The sequence below is a fragment of the Dendrobates tinctorius genome, unplaced genomic scaffold, assembly GCF_039654945.1.
Source record: "Dendrobates tinctorius isolate UK_male_01 unplaced genomic scaffold, ASM3965494v1 ptg000070l, whole genome shotgun sequence".
In the NCBI taxonomy this organism is placed as follows: Eukaryota; Metazoa; Chordata; class Amphibia; order Anura; family Dendrobatidae; genus Dendrobates; species Dendrobates tinctorius.
In genome coordinates this window covers 84,480,257-84,503,883 of record NW_027361738.1, presented here as the reverse complement: position 1 = coordinate 84,503,883, position 23,627 = coordinate 84,480,257, and the positions used below count along the sequence as shown (strand labels likewise).

The following is a 23,627-nucleotide window of genomic DNA, read 5'->3' as shown; positions in this document are numbered from 1 at the left end:
ACTAGGGGCAGGGGGTTAGGAAAACCACTCCAAAAAGTTTTGGAAAACTTTTCATAAAACTTTTCTCTGTTTTTGTTCCTCCCCTTGTTTTTGGTCTTACAAATACTTATGTAAAATTCACATGTGCCAGCATATAAAGGGAGTCTGTCAGCGCAAAATGACTGTTCAAACCAAGCACGGGCGCTCAGTGCACCTTTTACTGTGGCTGAGCAGTTCAGTGCACCTTCCCACCTACTGATTGACAGCCTTAACTTTACAGGAGGCAGAGGAAGGTGCACTCAACTGCTTGGTCAAAAAAAAGAGTGAACTGTTTTGTCTGTTCTTGGTTTGAACAGTCATTTTGCTCTGACAGACTCCTTTTAAATCACGAAATCAAGCCATTTAAGCACCGCTTTTTAAACTGTCACTTTGCATAATCCCACTGCCTCTTTGGTGATAGCGATTAATGGATTTTCTTGCCGAAATGGGGACTGTCGGCAAATCTAAAAATTACTGACCCAAATACTGTCGTGTGAATTGGACCTTTATACACAGTCATAACGTTAAATGATAAACATTTTACCTGTTTGCAGCTACCACTAGGTGGAGCTCACTGCAGACAGATTCATCATTGTGATGTATACAGAGCTCCCCCTAGTGGTGACTGTAAGGAGACAGAATGTTACGTTTGGAGCTCTGCAGCAGTGAAAAGAAAAACTATAAAATATATTAAAGTAGGAAAAGAATAGACAAGGAAACAAATAAAACATTTGCAAGTTATTGTATTCAAAAAATTAAAATAAGAATAAATATAGGAAGCCAAAATACTGTACCAAGCGACACGTATTGCGAGCTACAGACGGCCAGAAAGAGAAGCACTGCGAGAGAAACAGCAGACAGATGGGATGCGTTAGACATGAGATGAGTGTTAGACAGTGAGAAACGTCGAGACATACAGGAGGGGAAGCAATGGAATCGCCAAGACTTCTCTGGACAGATACCCACAAGAATGAAATGTAAATATATACAGTATATATATATATATATATATATATATACACACACACACACACACACACACACACACACACACACACACACACACACGAGTCACACGTACACATGTGTATATATAGTCACGAAATGACAAAATACGCAGTCACGTTATTTAGGGGCATAAGCGTCGTGGTTTACAAAAGTGACGTCACCACTGGCTCTTCGGAAATATCGCTCAGTGTTCGCTCTCGTGGAAATGTATGTCCTCCGCTTCACATCACATCACCTTCATAAAAGCAGAAGTTTTAGCAGTTTGCTGGTCTGCAGAATTAAACTATACTGCCATCTGCTGACACATAGCGAGGTGAACTACAAGACTTAGGGTCCTTCCCGATTGGGTCACCTTGTCGCGGTGGGATTGGCTTTTACACTCTTCGGATCAAAATAGTGTCAACTAACATGTACTATTACTATTGACTTCTTATTTGCTTATTTTTTGATCCTAGGTTGTGTCCATTTAATGGCCACAGTGTGAACGTGCACCTACACATTGCACTTGTGCCGCCCCATTTCTTTGGTATTATTTTGAAGTAATGTATATGTTAACATAATCCCAGAGAAGGAAGACGTCGGCAAGGATCTCGGAGAAGCGAGTGTGGATGCCCATGAATCTGGGAAGGGTTATAGGGCCGTTTCTATACAATATGGAGTCCACTATTCTACAGCGAGAGAGATTATTCACTAGTGGTAAACAGTCAGGAGACAATCTTCCCAGGAGTGGACGTCCAAGCAAAATCATCCAAAGTCATTGGCGCAATGTTTAGAAAAATTAAAAATACCCAAGAGCTACAGCTCAGACAGTAAAGGCCTCAGTATGTCAAATGTTCAAGTTCGCAAATACAAATACACACACGTGTCTGATGGCTGCAAATAGACAGTATACAGTATATAGAAGTGCAGCCACAAACTTTCTTTACACAAAATGGCTACTTGAAGTTTCCACTGAGATGGACATAACTTCCAGTCTTTGGGTGGAGCGATCCTTTTTTCTAGATATCACATTTTTTTTTTTACTTACTCCTGGAAAAACTCTAATCTAAAAGTTGGAGACAGTTCCTTTAAGAATGGATCCCCCATAGCAATCAGCTGATTACAGAAGGTCTATCTTTTGGCACAAGCGGTTTGTTGTTTTTTTGAGCCAAGAGAAGATGCGGGACACCAGATATTTTTCCTGGAGCGGCCTCTACAGGCAAAATATAGAACTGCGCGGTGTCCATTCAGATGTACAGAGGGATAGGTCCTTATGAGACAGTGGCCTTTAATTTACATCAAAGGAAAGTAAATTTTGTCACATAGTGATGTGATACACAAGATGAGAGCCCCGGGCCTACCTTCCTCTCGATGCTGTCCTCTCCGTCAGTGGAGCTAATGCTGTCTCCTAACCGCGTCCTGGAGGGTTTATGTCGCTTGCTCTTTACTAGGAGATGTGCTCGAGTCTTCAGAACTTTGGAATCCAACCTCTCCGTTTCTGGGATCGCTTCATTAAAGCCTGCAAGAGAAATATCTGTAAAATAAAAGAAAGAAAATGGACCTATCTGTCTATCTACAAAAAACTGACCAGCACCTCCCTGTAGTGTGAACAGGTGCAAGCTGCAATGACTGCACAATGTACAAAAAAAGAGCACAGTAGCGTCTGTAAGGGCCAAAATATATGCAAACACTGAATGTATGAGATCTGGACTGCATTATGGCTAAATAAAAGGTACTTACAAAAATGAACGTTCTTAGCGCATAAATTGTCCAATTCAGGTGTGCCCATCAACCGCGGCAAGGTGACACTTCTCTGATGAGTACCTAACCTAATACTTATCAAACATGCCTCTCCCGGGCTACAAGTGCTGCTGTGTTTATTCAATCTATCTATTATCTATCTATCTATCATCTTTCTATTATCCATCTGTTATTTATCTATTATCTATCAGTTATCAATCTATTATCTATTTATTATCTATCTATCATCTATCTATTATCTATCTATTTGTACTGTTCCGTGTAAGTTATGCTTCTATGGTTTATATAGATTGTATTTCTTCCATGCTGTGTATAATGGTCTTGCATTTGCTCTGCTGCCACCTGCTGTTTTTTTTTTCCATATAGCAGCCTGCAGCTATTTAATCCTCATGCATGCCTTCCACTTCCGGTTCAAAGTTCAGCTCTCCTCTTCCTCCTTCCAGCCATTGTTAGTTTCACTTTCTCCTGGGAGAGACATGCTTGTACCGAGCTGTGAAAGGCATCAGTTTTTTGACCACACTTCGTTGCTCACATCTTGTTGTTAACACTCTGCATTTCTGGAGAACTTAGGGTGTGTGCACACGCTGCAGATTCTACTGCGGTTCCGCAGCGGATTTGGTCGCTGCGGTGTACAGTACCATTATTCCCTATGGGAATTAAAAACCGCAGTGCAGACGGTGCGGATTTTTCCACGCGGTTTTTCTGCGGTTTTGAAACGGCAGAAAGAATTGACATGTCAATTCTTTCTGCGGATTCCGCTGCTGTTTGCCATCTCCTCCATTGAGATGGAAAACCGCAGAGCGATCCGCAGGTAAAACCGCAGGTCTTTTGACCTGTAGATTTACCTGCGGATTTTACAAAATCCGCACTGCCAAATCCGCACTGCAATCCGCAGCGTGTGCACGTACCCTTATTGTATTACCAATCATACGCTGTATGTCCAGATTTCAGATTAAACAAGTCTGGACTGTACATCCCTGGTGTGCATCATCTCTCCGGACGCTGAGCAACATATGGTCCTGTCTGCCCTGCATTGAGGAAACGAAGGTAGGATCTCTCCCAGCCCCTATTCATCAGCCACATCTTCATTCGCCTCATGTGGGGACAGAACACTATTATCTATCTATCTAGAAATCCAAAAAGATGGAGGCAGCACACCATATGAAATTTTAGAAACAAGTGTTATTTAATAGTCCATATGGGCTATTAAATAACACTTGTTTCTAAAATTTCATATGGTGTGCTGCCTCCGTCTTTTTTGATTTCTATTTACAAGGACTGGTACGTGCCTGGGAGGCTTTGCACCCTATTTTTTCCTGTGCTGTTGTTTCTTATTTTTTTTTATCTTTCTATCCATCACCTCAGACTTTGTGTATTTAACACAATCACTGAAATCAGATGCAGCCTAAAATATTTTGAAGAGATTCCAAAACCTCAAATAACAACTTGATGATTAACCTTCTGTTCCTTGTATTTTCTGGTCGGTCTCTGTGCTGCTCTGTTCACACCTGCGTCTCGTCCCCTATTAGGCAACTCATATAGAGACAAACAAAAAGTAGAACTCTGTAGTGCTAAAACATGAAATATGAAAATTGAATTGCATTATTGCACTAGAAATATGAAAAATTGTGAATGCTTAGCGCATAAATTGGCCAATTCATGTGTACGTACCCGGCAGCCACGATAAGGCGATTCTCGTTGCCAGGACCTAATGCCAATCCTCTCTTAGACTGAAGTCTAAATCTCTATGGAGGGGTAGGATCCTGTTGCAATTAAAAACGCCTGGGGCTAAGGGGCGGAGTGCTCAGTCAGAAACCTAATGCATACAGATATCAAAAAACTTACCTGGCAACGAGAAGCGCCATATTGTGGCTGCTGTGTACACATGATTTGGCCAATTTGTACGCTAAGCATTCTCAATTTTTCATATTTCTAGTGCAGTAATGAAATTAAATTTTCATATTTCATGTTTTAGCACTACAGAGTGCTGCTTTTTGCTTGATTGAATATGAGTTGGTGACTCTAGGTAAGCACCTGTTCAGACCTAATTTATGTTTGGATGTGACGGTCAGTTTTTTTTATATTCGTCCTCTATTAGGAGCCTCTGCTCCAGAATGCTGCTGCCTTATTGTGTATGGTAAAATGACAGAATCCCACAAAAGTGTTTAATACCCCGACATTATACAAAATAGCCAGGAAAAGCTTTTAGGAAATCTGTTCCACTGGAATACAAAGACATCTCTAAAACTAGTTTGGTGAGTTATACTCCCAATATCCCTGGTAGTCTAGGGTGGGGAACAGATTGTGGTGGTCCAATCCAGGATGCCAAATGGTTTCATTGTTACATCCCCGGTGGTCTAGAGTAGTAAATGTTTAATAGTAACATTCCATGGGGTCTAAAATGCATTATTTCCTACATCCCAGGTGGTCTAATGTTGTAGATGGACATGGAATAATTGTAATATCCATAGTGGTCTAGTGTTGTAGATGGACATGGATTAATTCTGACATCCCAGGTGGTCTATGGTTTTAGATTAATTAATTGTGATATCCCTGGTGGTCTAAGGTTGTAGATGGATCGTGAAATCCCTGGTTTTCTACGGCTATATATTTTTTAGCTTTGACATCCCTGGTGATCTAGTAAATGGCGTCATTGTTATATCCCTGCTGGTATAGGTTTTTTAAATTGGATTAACTGTCACATCCCTGGTGGTCTAGGGTTGCATATTGGATTTATTGTAATACCCTAGGAGTCTATGGTTCTACACAGGGTAATTGTGACAATTATGATAGTTTAGGGTTGCAAATTAGTTAATTTCAACATCCCTGGTGGTCTCCGGATGTAAATTGGTAAACTGACATCTCGGGTTGTCTACGGTTGTAAATTGTGACATCTCTGGTGGTCTAGGGTTGTAAATTGTGACATCTCTGGTAGTCTAGAGTTGTAAATTGTGACATCTCGGGTGGTCTAGGGTTGTAAATTGTGACATCTCGGGTGGTCTAGGGTTGTAAATTGTGACATCTCTGGTGGTCTAGGGTTGTAAATTGTGACATCTCGGGTGCTCTAGGGTTGTAAATTGTGACATCTCTGGTGATCTAGGGTTGTAAATTGTGACATCTCGGGTGGTCTAGGGTTGTAAATTGTGACATGTCTGGTGGTCTAGGTTTGTAAATTGTGACATCTCTTGTGATCTAGGGTTGTAGATTGTGACATCTCTGGTGATCTAGGGTTGTAAATTGTGACATCTCTGGTGATCTAGGGTTGTAAATTGTGACATCTCGGGTGGTCTAGGGTTGTAAATTGTGACATCTCGGGTGGTCTAGGGTTGTAAATTGTGACATCTCGGGTGGTCTAGGGTTGTAAATTGTGACATCTCGGGTGGTCTAGGGTTGTAAATTGTGACATCTCGGGTGGTCAAGGATTGTAAATTGTGACATCTCGGGTGGTTTAGGGTTGTAAATTGTGACATCTCTGGTGATCTAGGGTTGTAAATTGTGACATCTCGGGTTGTCTAGGGTTGTAAATTGTGACATGTCTGGTGGTCTAGGTTTGTAAATTGTGACATCTCTTGTGATCTAGGGTTGTAGATTGTGACATCTCTGGTGGTCTAGGGTTGTAGATTGTGTCATCTCGGATGGTCTAGGGTTGTAAATTGTGACATCTCGGGTGATCTAGGGTTGTAAATTGTGACATCTCTGGTGATCTAGGGTTGTAAATTGTGACATCTCGGGTGGTCTAGGGTTGTAAATTGTGACATCTCGGGTGGTCTAGGGTTGTAAATTGTGACATCTCTGGTGGTCTAGGGTTGTAAATTGTGACATCTCGGGTGGTCAAGGATTGTAAATTGTGACATCTCGGGTGGTTTAGGGTTGTAAATTGTGACATCTCTGGTGATCTAGGGTTGTAAATTGTGACATCTCGGGTTGTCTAGGGTTGTAAATTGTGACATGTCTGGTGGTCTAGGTTTGTAAATTGTGACATCTCTTGTGATCTAGGGTTGTAGATTGTGACATCTCTGGTGGTCTAGGGTTGTAGATTGTGTCATCTCGGGTGGTCTAGGGTTGTAAATTGTGACATCTCGGGTGGTCTAGGGTTGTAAATTGTGACATCTCGGGTGGTCAAGGGTTGTAAATTGTGACATCTCTGGTGGTCTAAGGTTGTAAATTTTGACATCTCTGGTGGTCTAGGGTTCTAAATTGTGACATCTCGGGTGGTCTAGGGTTGTAAATTGTGACATCTCTGGTTGTCTAGGGTTGTAAATTGTGACATTTCGGGTGGTCTAGGGTTCTAAATTGTGACATCTCGGGTGGTCAAGGGTTGTAAATTGTGACATCTCGGGTGGTCTAGGGTTGTAAATTGTGACATCTCGGGTGGTCTAGGGTTGTAGATTGTGACATCTCTGGTGGTCTAGGGTTGTAGATTGTGTCATCTCGGGTGGTCTAGGGTTGTAAATTGTGACATTTCGGGTGGTCTAGGGTTGTAAATTGTGACATCTCGGGTGGTCAAGGGTTGTAAATTGTGACATCTCTGGTGGTCTAAGGTTGTAAATTTTGACATCTCTGGTGGTCTAGGGTTCTAAATTGTGACATCTCGGGTGGTCTAGGGTTCTAAATTGTGACATCTCGGGTGGTCTAGGGTTGTAAATTGTGACATCTCTGGTTGTCTAGGGTTGTAAATTGTGACATTTCGGGTGGTCTAGGGTTCTAAATTGTGACATCTCGGGTGGTCAAGGGTTGTAAATTGTGACATCTCGGGTGGTCTAGGGTTGTAAATTGTGACATCTCGGGTGGTCTAGGGTTGTAAATTGTGACATCTCGGGTGGTCTAGGGTTGTAAATTGTGACATCTCGGGTGGTCTAGGGTTCTAAATTGTGACATCTCGGGTGGTCAAGGGTTGTAAATTGTGACATCTCGGGTGGTCTAGGGTTGTAAATTGTGACATCTCGGGTGGTCTAGGGTTCTAAATTGTGACATGTCGGGTGGTCTAGGGTTGTAAATTGTGACATCTCGGGTGGTCTAGGGTTCTAAATTGTGACATCTCGGGTGGTCAAGGGTTGTAAATTGTGACATCTCGGGTGGTCTAGGGTTGTAAATTGTGACATCTCGGGTGGTCTAGGGTTGTAAATTGTGACATCTCGGGTGGTCTAGGGTTGTAAATTGTGACATCTCGGGTGGTCTAGGGTTGTAAATTGTGACATCTCGGGTGGTCTAGGGTTGTAAATTGTGACATCTCGGGTGGTCTAGGGTTGTAAATTGTGACATCTCGGGTGGTCTAGGGTTGTAAATTGTGACATCTCGGGTGGTCAAGGATTGTAAATTGTGACATCTCGGGTGGTTTAGGGTTGTAAATTGTGACATCTCTGGTGATCTAGGGTTGTAAATTGTGACATCTCGGGTGGTCTAGGGTTGTAAATTGTGACATGTCTGGTGGTCTAGGTTTGTAAATTGTGACATCTCTTGTGATCTAGGGTTGTAGATTGTGACATCTCTGGTGGTCTAGGGTTGTAGATTGTGACATCTCTGGTGGTCTAGGGTTGTAAATTGTGACATCTCGGGTGGTCTAGGGTTGTAAATTGTGACATCTCGGGTGGTCAAGGGTTGTAAATTGTGACATCTCTGGTGGTCAAGGTTTGTAAATTGTGACATCTCTGGTGGTCTAAGGTTGTAAATTGTGACATCTCTGGTGGTCTAGGGTTCTAAATTGTGATATCTCTGGTGGTCTAGGGTTCTAAATTGTGACATCTCGGGTGGTCTAGGGTTCTAAATTGTGACATCTCGGGTGGTCTAGGGTTCTAAATTGTGACATCTCGGGTGGTCAAGGGTTGTAAATTGTGACATCTCGGGTGGTCTAGGGTTGTAAATTGTGACATCTCGGGTGGTCTAGGGTTCTAAATTGTGACATCTCGGGTGGTCTAGGGTTGTAAATTGTGACATCTCGGGTGGTCTAGGGTTCTAAATTGTGACATCTCGGGTGGTCTAGGGTTGTAAATTGTGACATCTCTGGTTGTCTAGGGTTGTAAATTGTGACATTTCGGGTGGTCTAGGGTTCTAAATTGTGACATCTCGGGTGGTCAAGGGTTGTAAATTGTGACATCTCGGGTGGTCTAGGGTTGTAAATTGTGACATCTCGGGTGGTCTAGGGTTGTAAATTGTGACATTTCGGGTGGTCTAGGGTTGTAAATTGTGACATCTCGGGTGGTCAAGGGTTGTAAATTGTGACATCTCGGGTGGTCTAGGGTTGTAAATTGTGACATCTCGGGTGGTCTAGGGTTGTAAATTGTGACATCTCGGGTGGTCTAGGGTTGTAAATTGTGACATCTCGGGTGGTCTAGGGTTGTAAATTGTGACATCTCGGGTGGTCTAGGGTTGTAAATTGTGACATCTCGGGTGGTCTAGGGTTGTAAATTGTGACATCTCGGGTGGTCTAGGGTTCTAAATTGTGACATCTCGGGTGGTCAAGGGTTGTAAATTGTGACATCTCGGGTGGTCTAGGGTTGTAAATTGTGACATCTCGGGTGGTCTAGGGTTGTAAATTGTGACATCTCGGGTGGTCTAGGGTTGTAAATTGTGACATCTCGGGTGATCTAGGGTTGTAAATTGTGACATCTCGGGTGGTCTAGGGTTGTAAATTGTGACATCTCGGGTGGTCTAGGGTTCTAAATTGTGACATCTCGGGTGGTCAAGGGTTGTAAATTGTGACATCTCGGGTGGTCTAGGGTTGTAAATTGTGACATCTCGGTTCTAGGGTTCTAAATTTTTATTAAATGTTGTTAAAAACATAATTATAGTTCAATCTCGGCTACCGCCCCGTCTCCCTCCAGATATTATGTAGCCGCCAGATGAAATCTCTCCTGGAACATTTTATATCAAATGATAATTATCACATAATAATTTATACCCCAAACTCACCAAACACATCATCATGGTCCGCACTTTTCGCTGCGCCTTCTGAAACTGTGAAAGTTAACGGTGTTAGCAAAGAAAACATTATTAGAAGAAAGGACATTCAAGTGTTTGCTAAGGCCGCCCGAAGAACACAGTAATAGAATAGACACAACAGATGTTATATAGGTTATTTAATATTAGAGGAACATACAACTAAAATGGAGTTATGTCTAATGCAGGAACCGAGGGGGCGGGACTGGGCAGAAATGATCTCACTGCTGCCATTTGTGTTAGTAATGTATGTACACAGTGACTGCACCAGCAGAATAGTGAGTGCAGCTCTGGGGTATAATACAGGATGTAACTCAGGATCAGTAATGTAATGTATGTACACAGTGACTGCACCAGCAGAATAGTGAGTGCAGCTCTGGAGTACAATACAGGATGTAACTCAGGATCAGTACAGGATCAGTAATGTAATGTATGTACACAGTGACTGCACCAGCAGAATAGTGAGTGCAGCTCTGGAGTATAATACAGGATGCAACTCAGGATCAGTACAGTATCAGTAATGTAATGTATGTACACAGTGACTGCACCAGCAGAATAGTGAGTGCAGCTCTGGAGTACAATACAGGATGTAACTCGGGATCAGTAATGTAATGTATGTACACAGTGACTGCACCAGCAGAATAGTGAGTGCAGCTCTGGAGTACAATACAGGATGTAACTCAGGATCAGTACAGGATCAGTAATATAATGTATGTACACAGTGACTGCACCAGCAGAATAGTGAGTGCAGCTCTGGGGTATAATACAGGATGTAACTCAGGATCAGTAATGTAATGTATGTACACAGTGACTGCACCAGCAGAATAGTGAGTGCAGCTCTGGAGTACAATACAGGATGTAACTCAGGATCAGTACAGGATCAGTAATGTAATGTATGTACACAGTGACTGCACCAGCAGAATAGTGAGTGCAGCTCTGGAGTATAATACAGGATGCAACTCAGGATCAGTACAGTATCAGTAATGTAATGTATGTACACAGTGACTGCACCAGCAGAATAGTGAGTGCAGCTCTGGAGTACAATACAGGATGTAACTCAGGATCAGTACAGGATCAGTAATATAATGTATGTACACAGTGACTGCACCAGCAGAATAGTGAGTGCAGCTCTGGGGTATAATACAGGATGTAACTCAGGATCAGTAATGTAATGTATGTACACAGTGACTGCACCAGCAGAATAGTGAGTGCAGCTCTGGAGGATAATACAGGATGTAACTCAGGATCAGTAATGTAATGTATGTACAGTAACCGCACCAGCAGAATAGTGAGTGCAGCTCTGGGGTATAATACAGGATGTAACTCAGGATCAGTAATGTAATGTATGTACACAGTGACTCCATCAGCAGAATAGTGAGTGCAGCTCTGGGGTATAATACAGGATGTAACTCAGGATCAGTACAGTATCAGCAATGTAATGTATGTACACAGTGACTGCACCAGCAGAATAGTGAGTGCAGCTCTGGGGTATAATACAGGATGTAACTCAGGATCAGTACAGGATCAGTAATATAATGTACAGTATGTACACAGTGACTGCACCAGCAGAATAGTGAGTGCAGCTCTGGGGTATAATACAGGATGTAACTCGGGATCAGTAATGTAATGTATGTACACAGTGACTGCACCAGCAGAATAGTGAGTGCAGCTCTGGAGTACAATACAGGATGTAACTCAGGATCAGTACAGGATCAGTAATATAATGTATGTACACAGTGACTGCACCAGCAGAATAGTGAGTGCAGCTCTGGGGTATAATACAGGATGTAACTCAGGATCAGTAATGTAATGTATGTAGACAGTGACTGCACCAGCAGAATAGTGAGTGCAGCTCTGGAGGATAATACAGGATGTAACTCAGGATCAGTAATGTAATGTATGTACAGTGACCGCACCAGCAGAATAGTGAGTGCAGCTCTGGGGTATAATACAGGATGTAACTCAGGATCAGTAATGTAATGTATGTACACAGTGACTCCATCAGCAGAATAGTGAGTGCAGCTCTGGGGTATAATACAGGATGTAACTCGGGATCAGTAATGTAATGTATGTACACAGTGACTGCACCAGCAGAATAGTGAGTGCAGCTCTGGGGTATAATACAGGATGTACCTCAGGATCAGTAATGTAATGTATGTACACAGTGACTGCACCAGCAGAATAGTGAGTGCAGCTCTGGAGTATAATACAGGATGTAACTCAGGATCAGTACAGTATCAGTAATGTAATGTATGTACACAGTGACTGCACCAGCAGAACAGTGAGTGCAGCTCTGGAGTACAATACAGGATGTAACTCAGGATCAGTACAGGATCAGTAATATAATGTACAGTATGTACACAGTGACTGCACCAGCAGAATAGTGAGTGCAGCTCTGGGGTATAATACAGGATGTAACTCGGGATCAGTAATGTAATGTATGTACACAGTGACTGCACCAGCAGAATAGTGAGTGCAGCTCTGGAGTACAATACAGGATGTAACTCAGGATCAGTACAGGATCAGTAATATAATGTATGTACACAGTGACTGCACCAGCAGAATAGTGAGTGCAGCTCTGGGGTATAATACAGGATGTAACTCAGGATCAGTAATGTAATGTATGTACAGTGACCGCACCAGCAGAATAGTGAGTGCAGCTCTGGGGTATAATACAGGATGTAACTCAGGATCAGTAATGTAATGTATGTACACAGTGACTCCATCAGCAGAATAGTGAGTGCAGCTCTGGGGTATAATACAGGATGTAACTCAGGATCAGTAATGTAATGTATGTACACAGTGAGTGCACCAGCAGAATAGTGAGTGCAGCTCTGGAGTATAATACAGGATGTAACTCAGCATCAGTAATGTAATGTATGTACACAGTGAGTGCACCAGCAGAATAGTGAGTGCAGCTCTGGAGGACAATACAGGATGTAACTCAGGATCAGTAATGTAATGTATTGTGGTGTAGTGACCACTGTGTCCGCTAGGGGGCGCTGTGTGTATGTCCCAAGAGAGAGGATGAGTGGCAGAATCCTGAAGGACCGTTATGTATCTCAAGGTGGGTGGCCTTGAGATGGAGACTTATGTGTGTGTTGACCAGCAATGGTATTGCTGAGGTGTTGTTCAATGTATCAGGGAGAAGTCTCCAGGTAGCTGGGGAGACGGGCGACCCTGTTACCTACGAACCCACCCAGGGGGTGTGTTTGAGAACGTTGTGATAAAAATGTGTGAATTGTTCAAGGACCTGTGATGAGGTCATAGCCATGTGACCCAGTGGGCGTGGCTATGGACCGTATAAAGAGGCCAGGATAGGTCACATGTGGTGAATGCTGGGACCCGGTTGGTCCAGTGTGGAAGGTCCCGCTGAGAGGGGGCTTCCTGGCTAACAGCCTGGTGAAGTGGCTGTGAGTAATGGCGACGTGTGCCTGTTAGTTCCCTGGAGGGAATGAACGTGTGCAGCATGGTGAAGCAGCATGAGGAAACCCTGACAGGGTGAGATAACTTGGGGCTAGGAAGCCTGCGCATTGAACAGTGCATAACTTATATGACTACAGGATAACAGAGGGAAACTCTGTAATGGACGCTATGCTGAGTATATGCTGTTTTCTGTTGTTGTGATGGTTTATGATGCTGAATAAACCGAAGGGACTATGACTGTTTTGTGGCGGCTAAGCGAGTATCCCCTACTTGAATGACAGCGCCACCTCACAGTATTTACAAGGATTTTCAACTTTTTATGTCGATACATTTTTTTGTGTTAGATGTGATGATCTGCAGATACAATAATAGAAAGTGGATGTGAGGTGGAAATCGAGTGAGAGAAGACAGGATTGAGGAAGGGAGAGGGTAGAAACAAGAAATAATAAAATATAAGAAATGGAGTTGATTGATTGAGAGAATGGAAAGGTTGTGAAAAAGACAGGAAATGACATAAGGTATAAGGCTTGTAAGTCAGGGTCCTTTGGGGGAGGACCGGGTACCACCCAGGAGTTACTCTGCCTTAGGCCGGGGTCACACTTGCGAGAAACTCGCACGAGTCTCGCATCTCAATATCCGGCACTGCCACCGGCACTCGGGACCGGAGCGTTCAGCTGAATAGAAATACAAGCAGCCGCACACTCCGGTCCGAAGTGCCGGATATTGAGATGCGAGACTCGTGCGAGTTTCTCGCAAGTGTGACCCCGGCCTTAGCCAGGTTATTTAGATAATGGGCTACTGCAGTGGGAGAGCTACACCCCCAATGTGCCTTGAATTCCATCTTCGGTGATTTTAGGCTCACCATCATCCTCTGTAACAGGAGAAAGATCAATTAAGGGAGAGAGTGAAATATTTTTTCTCCTAGTCATTGTAGCTAGTCTTTCCTTCTTTCAGTTTGCCGCCACCAGCAAGCACTCACCACCTAAACTATGTCCCTGTTCCTTTACATATTCTTTCCATAACAGTTCTGGATTTGAGGTTTCCCCAGTGGTCACTAGAACACACAATACTCTGACATTTCCTGCTTTCAGCAGCTAAATTTTCTGCTTTGCTGTACAGATCGGAACAGAGGAGCAGAGTCATTTCATTATTATCAGTGGGAAGAGCCAGTTGTTACTGAAATATAATTGAATGGCAGCTCTGATGCACTGCTGCACTCATACTACCTCCTACCTCCCTGAACATTTGTATAAAGATTTTATATTGGACAATTGACTACATAGATTAATATGATAAGCAGAACTTACGCTCAGGATCTCCCTATATAAAGTAACCTTTTTAACCCTTCCTTTTTTTTTTACTTCCCTGCTCATGAGGTTTACTCGTCACACCCCCGAGTTCGCGCATCACTAATGCTTATGCATGTGGAAAACAATATTACGCATACGCACTGCCGGGAAGAAGCCAGTGTTGGTGATGTGACGCTTGGTGATCAGGTGAACCTCGTGGGCGGGTTTTATGCTTTTTTTTTTTGCACGTGCACAAGCTAGAAGAATATGATTAATGGAGCAATAAGAAAAATAACCTGGTTCTTTTTTACGTTCCTTTCAGTGACAACACAGCCTTGAACGGAAGATTTCAGCAATCTGAGGCTGACTGGTCCCTCATTAACAACCCTACTAAGTCTGCTGCGGTCGTCTAATAGTGTTTCCCCAGCATTCAGATCGTCAGACAAAAATGCAAATAATAAAGCTCCAGCCACATTTTGCCATCTTTCATTTCTGGCAGTAATCAGATTTTTTTTTATCAGTTTTTCCAGGACGTTAAGAGGGAGAGAAGAGAAAAAAAAGTGAAAATCGGACACTTAGATGTCATCAGAGTGCAGTCCGATGTCTTCCACGGATCCATAGATTTTCATTGACCATGTCTCCGATTTTTTTCAAGACCACTAAGTCCGAGAAAACAAATTTGTACATGCGCACAGAACCATAGGCTGACACAGGTACGAGTGCTATCCGTGAAAACCACAGACGGCACTCGTGCGGGAAAATCGATTGTTTGCACGAGCCCGAGAGATAATTATTCCATACATCTTTTTGGAGATTCACCTTAAATATCTTGGATACAACATTTTACATTCACAAGCAGTCGACTAGATACTGAAAATAGTGGTGAATTTAAAAAAAAAAAAAAAAAAATCGCTGTATTTTGGAAAGTTCTGAAATTATTTACTAAAAAAAAAAAAAAAAAAAAAAGGCTTAATATCTTACTGGGAGCAAAGTCGCCATTTTTAAAAACTTTTTTCTTTCTATTTTGTGCACTAAGGCGTCAGATACAGGACGTGATTGTTGAATGTAACATTGCTGCAAACGAGTACGGTACGTACCAAGAGTGTAAAAATATGACGTTGGTCAAATATTAATTTCTATAGGATGCAGAAAAGAAACCAATGGTCCATCATTTCTGGTGATTGGCAGCAGTGTATGTGCCCATTTCCAATTTTACCCTTTCGTGTTGTGACAACTTTTACACAAACAAATATAAAGAAAGTTTTAACATAAAAAATGATATATAAGTATATTTTTTTCAGACCATTAACACATTGTCAACATGCCACCCACCACTTAACAATAACAGGTACCATGCAATTAGGCATAAAAGGGCAATGTTTTTGTGAAAAAATTCATACAAAATCTTATTTATGGCTAAAAGTGTGACACAAGTAAAGCCTGAGCCTCTGACATCATTGAATGAAAGAGCTTACTGCAGAAGGAACTAACATGAAGAAAAGTTCAATAATGCCTCCCCTAACAACCTGTGATTGGTTAGAAATGTGATAACATGATGAAAAGTTCAAGAATCCCCCCACGGGTTCACTAGAGGTTGTGCAGGGGTGGAGACATGATAGTAACAAGCTGTGATTGGTCAGAAATATGATTACATGATGAAAAGATCAAGAATCCCCCCACGGGTTCACTAGAGGTTGTGCAGGGGTGGAGACATGATAGTAACAAGCTGTGATTGGTTAGAAATGTGATAACATGATGAAAAGTTCAAGAATCCCCCCACGGGTTCACTAGAGGTTGTGCAGGGGTGGAGACATGATAGTAACAAGCTGTGATTGGTCAGAAATGTGCTTACATGATGAAAAGATCAAGAATCCCCCCACGGGTTCACTAGAGGTTGTGCAGGGGTGGAGACATGATAGTAACAAGCTGTGATTGGTCAGAAATGTGATAACATGATGAAAAGATCAATAATCCCTCCCTCTGGGATCACTAGACGATGTGCAGGGGAGGAGACATGATAGTAACAAGCTGTGATTGGTCAGAAATGTGATAACATGATGAAAAGATCAAGAATCCCTCCCCCTGGGATCACGAGAAGATGTGCAGGGGAGGAGACATGATAGTATAAAGTTGTGAATGGTCAGAAGAGTGATACCATGATGAAAGTACCTGTGTCCGCCCAAAAGTCACTCGTTCTAGTAGAGTGGGAGAGATGACAGAAAGCTATAAACGGAAAGAAGGGTGATCTATGGAGGAAAAGTCCCTGCATCCCTTCCCAGAATAATAAGAAGCTGTACAGGGGACAGATGACAGTAAATGGATATAACTGGTAAAAAGGATCATATCATGAAGACAAGTTTCTGTATCACCCCAACGAGTCATCGGAGGCTTTGTTGGGCTGGATATAAAAATAACAAGCTGTGATTGGCAAGAGAAATAGCAAACAAATGGAAGAGAACTGCTGTCATCACCCATGGTGTGAATGGGAGCTGTACCGGTGGCAGATTACAGTCACTGGTAAGAGCGGTTATAAAGCAGAAAAGATCCCGTATCTTCCCCATCCTGGGGCCAGTAGAGGCTGTAAATGAGCAGACATGACAGTCACAGTTGGGGCCTTTCTCCTGTTCTCACTTGCAGATATCTACTATCCAGTCTGAGCCGGTAAGTAAACACGTTCATCTGCTCCACGACTCCAAATGAGCTCAGACTTCCTTAAAGGAATTGTCCAGATTTGTGACAGATCATCCATATCACATCGGTGGCGGTCCGAAAGCTGGCTCCCTCACCAATCAGCTGTTTTCAGCCCTGGAGGAGGCGAACGGAGCTAGAGCAGCACAACAGCAACACTGCGTGGTGGTTGTGGCCGGAGAGGACAGCTGATGGGTGGGAGTGCGAGGTGCTGGACCCCCAAACACTCTGACATTGATGGCCTTTTCTGAAATCTAACACCAGGACTGATACACTGTATACACCTGTGCATAGTCTGATTGGGGCAGAGCGTGACACAGGGGTCTTTGCATACCGGTCTTGCTCTGCCCCCTCACTTCTTGCAATGGGCATAACAGTGTATACGTTCTGCCTGGAGTGTTCCTTTAAATTAGAAACAGGAGAGAATAGATATTGACTCCTTTTCTGCATCCTATTCATGAAGTTTTGCTTCGAGCATCCCTTTAATTTTTTTTCTTTGCGCCACGTTGACTTACCTGTCGAAGCTTTATGACACCGGAAGACGTCTGCACACACTCTGCATCTCACAATTTTTTTTTAACAAACAGCACCTCCACTGGCGATGTCTGTTACTGTAATCACTGACAAGGGCTGAGCTGCAGTACCAGACTCAAACCCTATACAAGGCTGGCGCTGTTTGTGGCACTGGATCTTCTTTTCCAAATCTTATATCTAATCTGCTCTCTAACACGCTGTAGATAAGGAAGGGTCTTTAACATGTTAGGTTCAATTAAAGGGGTTGTACACATTCAAAAGGGATCCGAGCATCCTCAATGGCTATATCTATGGGAAATATAAGATTGCTGTGCCTTCTATTAAAAAAAAAAAAATAATATAGATTTGCATCCATGGGAGATCAGTGAATTTAATTTGACTCCAAGGGAAAAAGCTTTTTAGCTTTTATTAAAGGGATTTGGACACTTAAAGGGGATGCCTTTCAATACAACATCGGTGGATATTGAAAATATCAAATATTCTGCACATTTACCCTATAAATATGTAGACTTTTGCAATCAATTTCTTTTACTGGGAATTTTCTTATCTTTGTCTACAGCTCTTATACAGACCTATGTGTCTCCATGGTTACAGACTACAAACAAACCTTTCTTGTAGTCAGGTCCTGCAGTCATGTGATCCCTCCTTCCATCTGCTCCCTCTCTTTACTGCCCTCTAGACCAGTGAGAAAGGGGTCAAACGGAAGAGAGAAGCACATGACTGCGGAATCAAACAAAAAGTTTATATGTTGTTTGTAACCATGGAGATACCAGAGCTGTATACACAGAGCTCCATATTTTTTAAAGGAGAAGTATCACTTTTTTTAATCATTATTTTTAAGAAAATAAAATCACTCAGTGAAACATATTATAATCCCCTTTTTTTGGAGAGTAGATTTTTTTTTACACATCTTGGGATAATGGCCATCTTACCTGAGCTGCTGATTTCTTTACAGCAGTTACATGGACATAGAAACTTCAGTCCAGGGATGATCTATCTGGAAAACGGTTTTAGCGAATGTTCCGAACAAAACATGACTTACAAAATAGCTTTTTTTTTTTTTAAAGTTGCACCACTTTTTAAATGTGCATCGGCATAATAAAAATATTGCAAAAGTCTACATACCCCTTTGAATACCATGATATTTCACATTTAAGCTTTGTAGTGGCGCCAGTGAACGTTCTTAGTGAAAATGTGCTGAGTGACCGGATGACATTCAGATTGTGTTAAAATTGCAAGAAATGGTGAAACTGATTAAAAAAAAAAAATTCCCCCACCAATAAAAAAAAAGATGGCAAAATGGTCCGAAATTAAAAAAAAAATGTCCATGATCTCAATGACCGGGCCCCTATGAATGAAAATGAATTCACTCGTTCCTCTCTCATCGTCGGCGTGGAATGGGCATGACTGCTTGATTCGAAATGGAATCAAAGAGCCTTAAAAACGCGTATTTTGTTTGTTTTTTTTCAAATATCTTTATTGCAAAAGTGAAAGCCCCTCTGACTGACCACCGTAAGACATGATTTCAAAATATGGCAAACGAAGTACGAAACGGGATTTATGGCGAAACGGTCAAACATTTGATGTTTTTTTTAGACATTTGACGTAACATCACAGTTTTGTGGTTAAACAGGAAATGCAAAATTAAGACTTTTTTTACTACTTCCCTTTAGAAAAAAATGAAAATCGAGTATTCTACGTGTCCTAAGTGTGATGGAAAGTTATCAGCCGTCCAAAATGTCTGATCGATGGAGGTCTGGCTGCTGTGACTCCCACGATCCCTCTTTTGGAGCACGTGCGACCACCGCAGTGAATGAAGCAGTGGTCGCACATGCTCACTAGCGCTCCATTTACACAAGGGACTTTAAGATCCACCTTCTCGTGATCGTGGGTCTCGGACCCCCAGTAATCAGACATATGTCACCTTTACTGATGAGTCTGATGCATGTGTGATAATTAAAGTATTTAGATGCTACGTTAGTTGGTGTCATTTCCTTCAGATTGCGAGCGTTCATGTGTTTTTCGATGGGCAGTGGGGAGTAAATTGCTGACAGATACCTGACAGCAGCTTGCCTTATATCGGGGAAGAGAAGAATCGGGCAGTTGGAATTTCATCTATTGGGGGTAACTCAAATATTAGTGGGCTCGGATGACTTTCACCCAATGTCTACGGGGGTCTTACATGTCCTCTCGCCTGTGTCCCTCTACCCATTGCAAAACCACAAATTGTCCTGACGAGAAAAGCGTCATGTTTGGCCTCTTTTTTCCCCATTATGGGGGGGTCAAGACTGGAATAACTCCCCCTGTAGGAGAAAGCAGGAAGATAATATGTACGGTGAGGATTTATCTAATTTTTGGTCCCGTAAATGTACGGCCATAACTAAGGAGATTTTTCAGATTTGGTGGAAATGTCCAGGAGAAATAGAGATACAGAACTCCATCTTATATATTTGGGGTCATTCTATGGCTCTAGGAATACATGTGCCATAGGGGGAGGGAAAGTCTGGTGTTTTATTGGTTGGTCCCACGTGGATAGCAGAAGTCTTCTACTAGGGAACGTTGGAGAAGTCAATCAAAACTAAGGCGGCAGCACAGGGCAGGATTTATCTAGGAATGCTTGAAGGCGTGCCAGGCTAAGGAAAGCCCACCGGACCCTTACGACTTCATAAACATTGGTCACAAAGTACGAATTCTCACTCCGAGGCCGCCATAGCGTATCTACGCTCAACCATCCCACCCACCACTACTACAGGTTTAACGGGCAGAAAAGAGCTGACGAAACTCCCTTGAAGTATTGCCTACCCCATTTTTTTTTTCCCGCAGCCCTTTAAGTATTGCTTCGATCAAATTTTGCCTTCGGGCTTTAGATGTTCGGAAATGTCAAAATGAATCCCACTGTATAAGTGGTGCAGCCCTGAATCGCTCCTTGATATTTTCTCGGTTTACTGGGTGTACGACTGAAGTCAAAACACAAAGCATGACTGTATATAGTATATATGTATATATTACCCGTCCCACTTTTTGTTCCCTTGTTTATGCTGTATTTGTTTTGTAATGAACTTTTACACAACTCGACCCCGACAAGAGAAAACGTATACAGAGATGGCGGTGCCTGTGTGTAACCATACAAAGAAGCATCCGGCAATGACACTGATACATTGGAGCACTGCATTCTGAACTCGGAGAAATGTTACGAGCAGTCGCCCGGAGCACAGCGCTCGTCACATGCATTATGCATATTGCCAGGAGGGTCGTTTAGTTTTTTGTTTGTTTCCTTTTTTTTGCTTTCCCAACTCAAGATTTTCAATGTTTCAACAAACCTTCCTTCAAGCCATCTAAGGTGGGCTCTTGCTTTTCACCCAAATCTTCCGCCGAGACCCCGCTTGAGTCGTCGCCGAGACATGTCCTACTTTCAAAAATGTTGTTGTTATTGTTCACTTGGCTGCCGTTTTGCTTCAGAAGCCGAAACACCTCCGCTTCCAGGTCCCTGATCTGGAATAACAGGAGGCGACAAACGTGAGCGAAATGCGCTGGAACCATTCTGTGCGAGAACTTTTGACCCCCCACTTTGCTAACAAACCTGCCAGCGACTTGGTCATGTTACTCACACGTGACTGCAAGTTTTGAACTTCGGCAAGATGAACTTTTTCCATGTCTTCAATTTTTTTCTTCTCCACTTCTTGACGTTTCATAAAATCAACCTCCCTGGAAAAAAAAAAGCCAACACGTTTGCCAACAGCCTGGATAAAAACATCTCGTCACTCGGCGTCTACAGCTCCTCTGCCGAGCTATGCGTCACCCTGGTAACAGACTTCAAACCCACCTTGCGTAGTCTGCCCTTCCCCTCCATCTACCTGTTCCATCTCCTTGCTAATACTGACCACTAGTGACTAATTTATGTAACTGCATCAACGCCACAAAAAAGGGGGACTTACTTTTGTTGGAAATCCTTGATTAGCTTCTTGGCTTTGTTGTATTTCTTCTCCAGGGCCTGGTACTGGCTCTGAGTCTCTTTCAGGTGCTCGTTGACGGTATGGCACAAAGTCTGAGCCTCGATCCAGTAACTTTCCAGCTTCATCATCCTATCTTTGTTCTCCTCGATGTTTTGCTGCAGCTGAGTCTTCTCCAGTTCCCACCTCACTTTCTCATTTTCCGCCGCTTTCAGCTAAAAAAAAAAAAGAGAAAATGATACATGAAAAAAAGAATCTCATGGAGGCAAAACAGCCAGTGCTAGCAGCGACGGAGAGAGCACAGTTGGGACCGGCCGCTCAACCGTGCCACCGGCCAGAACTGTCAATCATCAGGAACACTTGGATCCCCCTCCCTGGCAAGTAGGCAGCCAGGAGGCTCCTGAAGACCAATAATAAGAATAACCCATTAATAGAGATGAGCGGACCGGAACTCTAAAGTTTGTGGTTCGTACCAGTGCAGAACTCCGACACAGACTTCTCCTGGAACTCTGATTTAATGCTCAGAGTTCCGAGGGATGTTCAGGAGAAGAACTTTCCATTTGCTAAGTTTGGGTCCACATACATTTCAATGGGGTTCACGTTCATCTTCGGGTAAAGTTCTGGCACCCGAACCGAATTTTGGGTACCAGAACCCGAACTTTCACGGATCTGCTCACCCTTACCCGTTAACAGATCAAGTAGATTAAATCTCATGACCACCCCCGCCCACTGTGTGTTTAAAGACTCCGTTGAACGGTGTGATTTTTGTTGCATTTTTTTCCCCAAATGCTTCTTTGAGGAGCCGAAAAAACTGCATGTAAAAATGCAATTGCATTAAAATAATTTGTAGTAAAAAAGAAAACCACCATTAATCTCAACAGATTGCTATTGCATGTTTTGGTGCATAAACCTGCAGAAAAAAAAAAGTGGACTTGAAAAACGCTGTGTTTACTCTGCCAAATTCTCGCTGGTACAAACGTGTTGGCAATCCATCGAGCAAAACGCGTTATCGGCTGCGCACTGTCCAGTGTAAACCGGCTAAGTGCTGCTGGTGACAGTGATATTCCATACACACAGAGCAATCATATTGATGATCACCAATCTGCTTGCATATAGCTGAACAGAGGACATTTAAAGTCTATGTGACTGCAGAGTTGTGAATCCTCACAGTGCGCATAGTGCACACTGTCAGGATTCTCCAGTGTTGGATCAGGAGGTTCTGTGACCGCAAGTATGCGATTTGCAAACTGATGGCCTCATTTCGACTACCACTCGTGGTCATGCGACAGCTCCCTCCCAATGCCGGAAACTCCTGACAGAGTGCACACTGTGTGCTGTGAGGATTCACGGGTCTGGACAACCCCTTTAAATAACGGTGGCTGGTAGCAGACAGCTTCCATAAACCCTAATTAATGCTGAGCCCCTACTGACATATGAGTATCTACACTCCTTGACTCTGCAAAGAGGAGAAATCATGAAATTAAGGGATTCCCAGGATGGACATTTTAAAAATAAGTAAATGACGAAAAACTGGAAATAAAATGTTCAAAACCTCTCGATCTATTCTGTCTGGATTATGAGCGCCACATGCAGAAATCCCGCCACTTCCAGCCTCAGCCGCTGTCACTGACATTATTAATGGCCATCTGATGAAGGCTCTGCTGCTGAATGAACTTGTGCAAACTATCAAGATCCTCTGCTGGCAGCTCCTGCATAATCACCGACCAATGATTTCCCAGATGTGCTCGATGGGAGACAAGTCTGGAGACGCTGCAACACTGGGAGCACGTTTAGGCCACGCAGGATGATCACAGAAGAAACATTCTCCCCGTGGTTGTCGTGTTGAAAAATGGCTTGGGGAACACTGTGGAGAAATCTCCTATCGAGCACATCTAGGACGTCATTGGTCGGTGATTACATAGGAGCTGCCAGCAGAGCATCTTGATGATTTGCCCAAGTGCATTCAGCAGCAGAACCTTCACTGATAGCACGTGGCTCATACTCCCGACTGACAAAATTAATGTTTTGAAAATGTTGT

General features: G+C 42.9%; 1 protein-coding gene across 2 annotated transcripts in view; it reads right to left on the bottom strand.

Annotated features, from left to right (window-relative positions):
- PPP1R9A (protein phosphatase 1 regulatory subunit 9A) overlaps nucleotides 1-23,627 on the bottom strand; it is a 219,191-nt gene that overhangs the window by 15,610 nt on the left and 179,954 nt on the right. Inside the window, exons 9-13 of one of the 2 annotated variants that reach the window (XM_073582066.1) lie at nucleotides 21,575-21,804; nucleotides 21,248-21,344; nucleotides 20,960-21,131; nucleotides 9,676-9,720; nucleotides 2,367-2,524 (exon numbers count right to left, since the gene is read on the bottom strand). In XM_073582066.1, the coding sequence (XP_073438167.1) occupies nucleotides 2,367-2,524; nucleotides 9,676-9,720; nucleotides 20,960-21,131; nucleotides 21,248-21,344; nucleotides 21,575-21,804 (702 nt within the window). The remainder of the gene's footprint in view (nucleotides 1-2,366; nucleotides 2,525-9,675; nucleotides 9,721-20,959; nucleotides 21,132-21,247; nucleotides 21,345-21,574; nucleotides 21,805-23,627) is intronic. The other variant, XM_073582067.1, reaches the window with a different exon arrangement.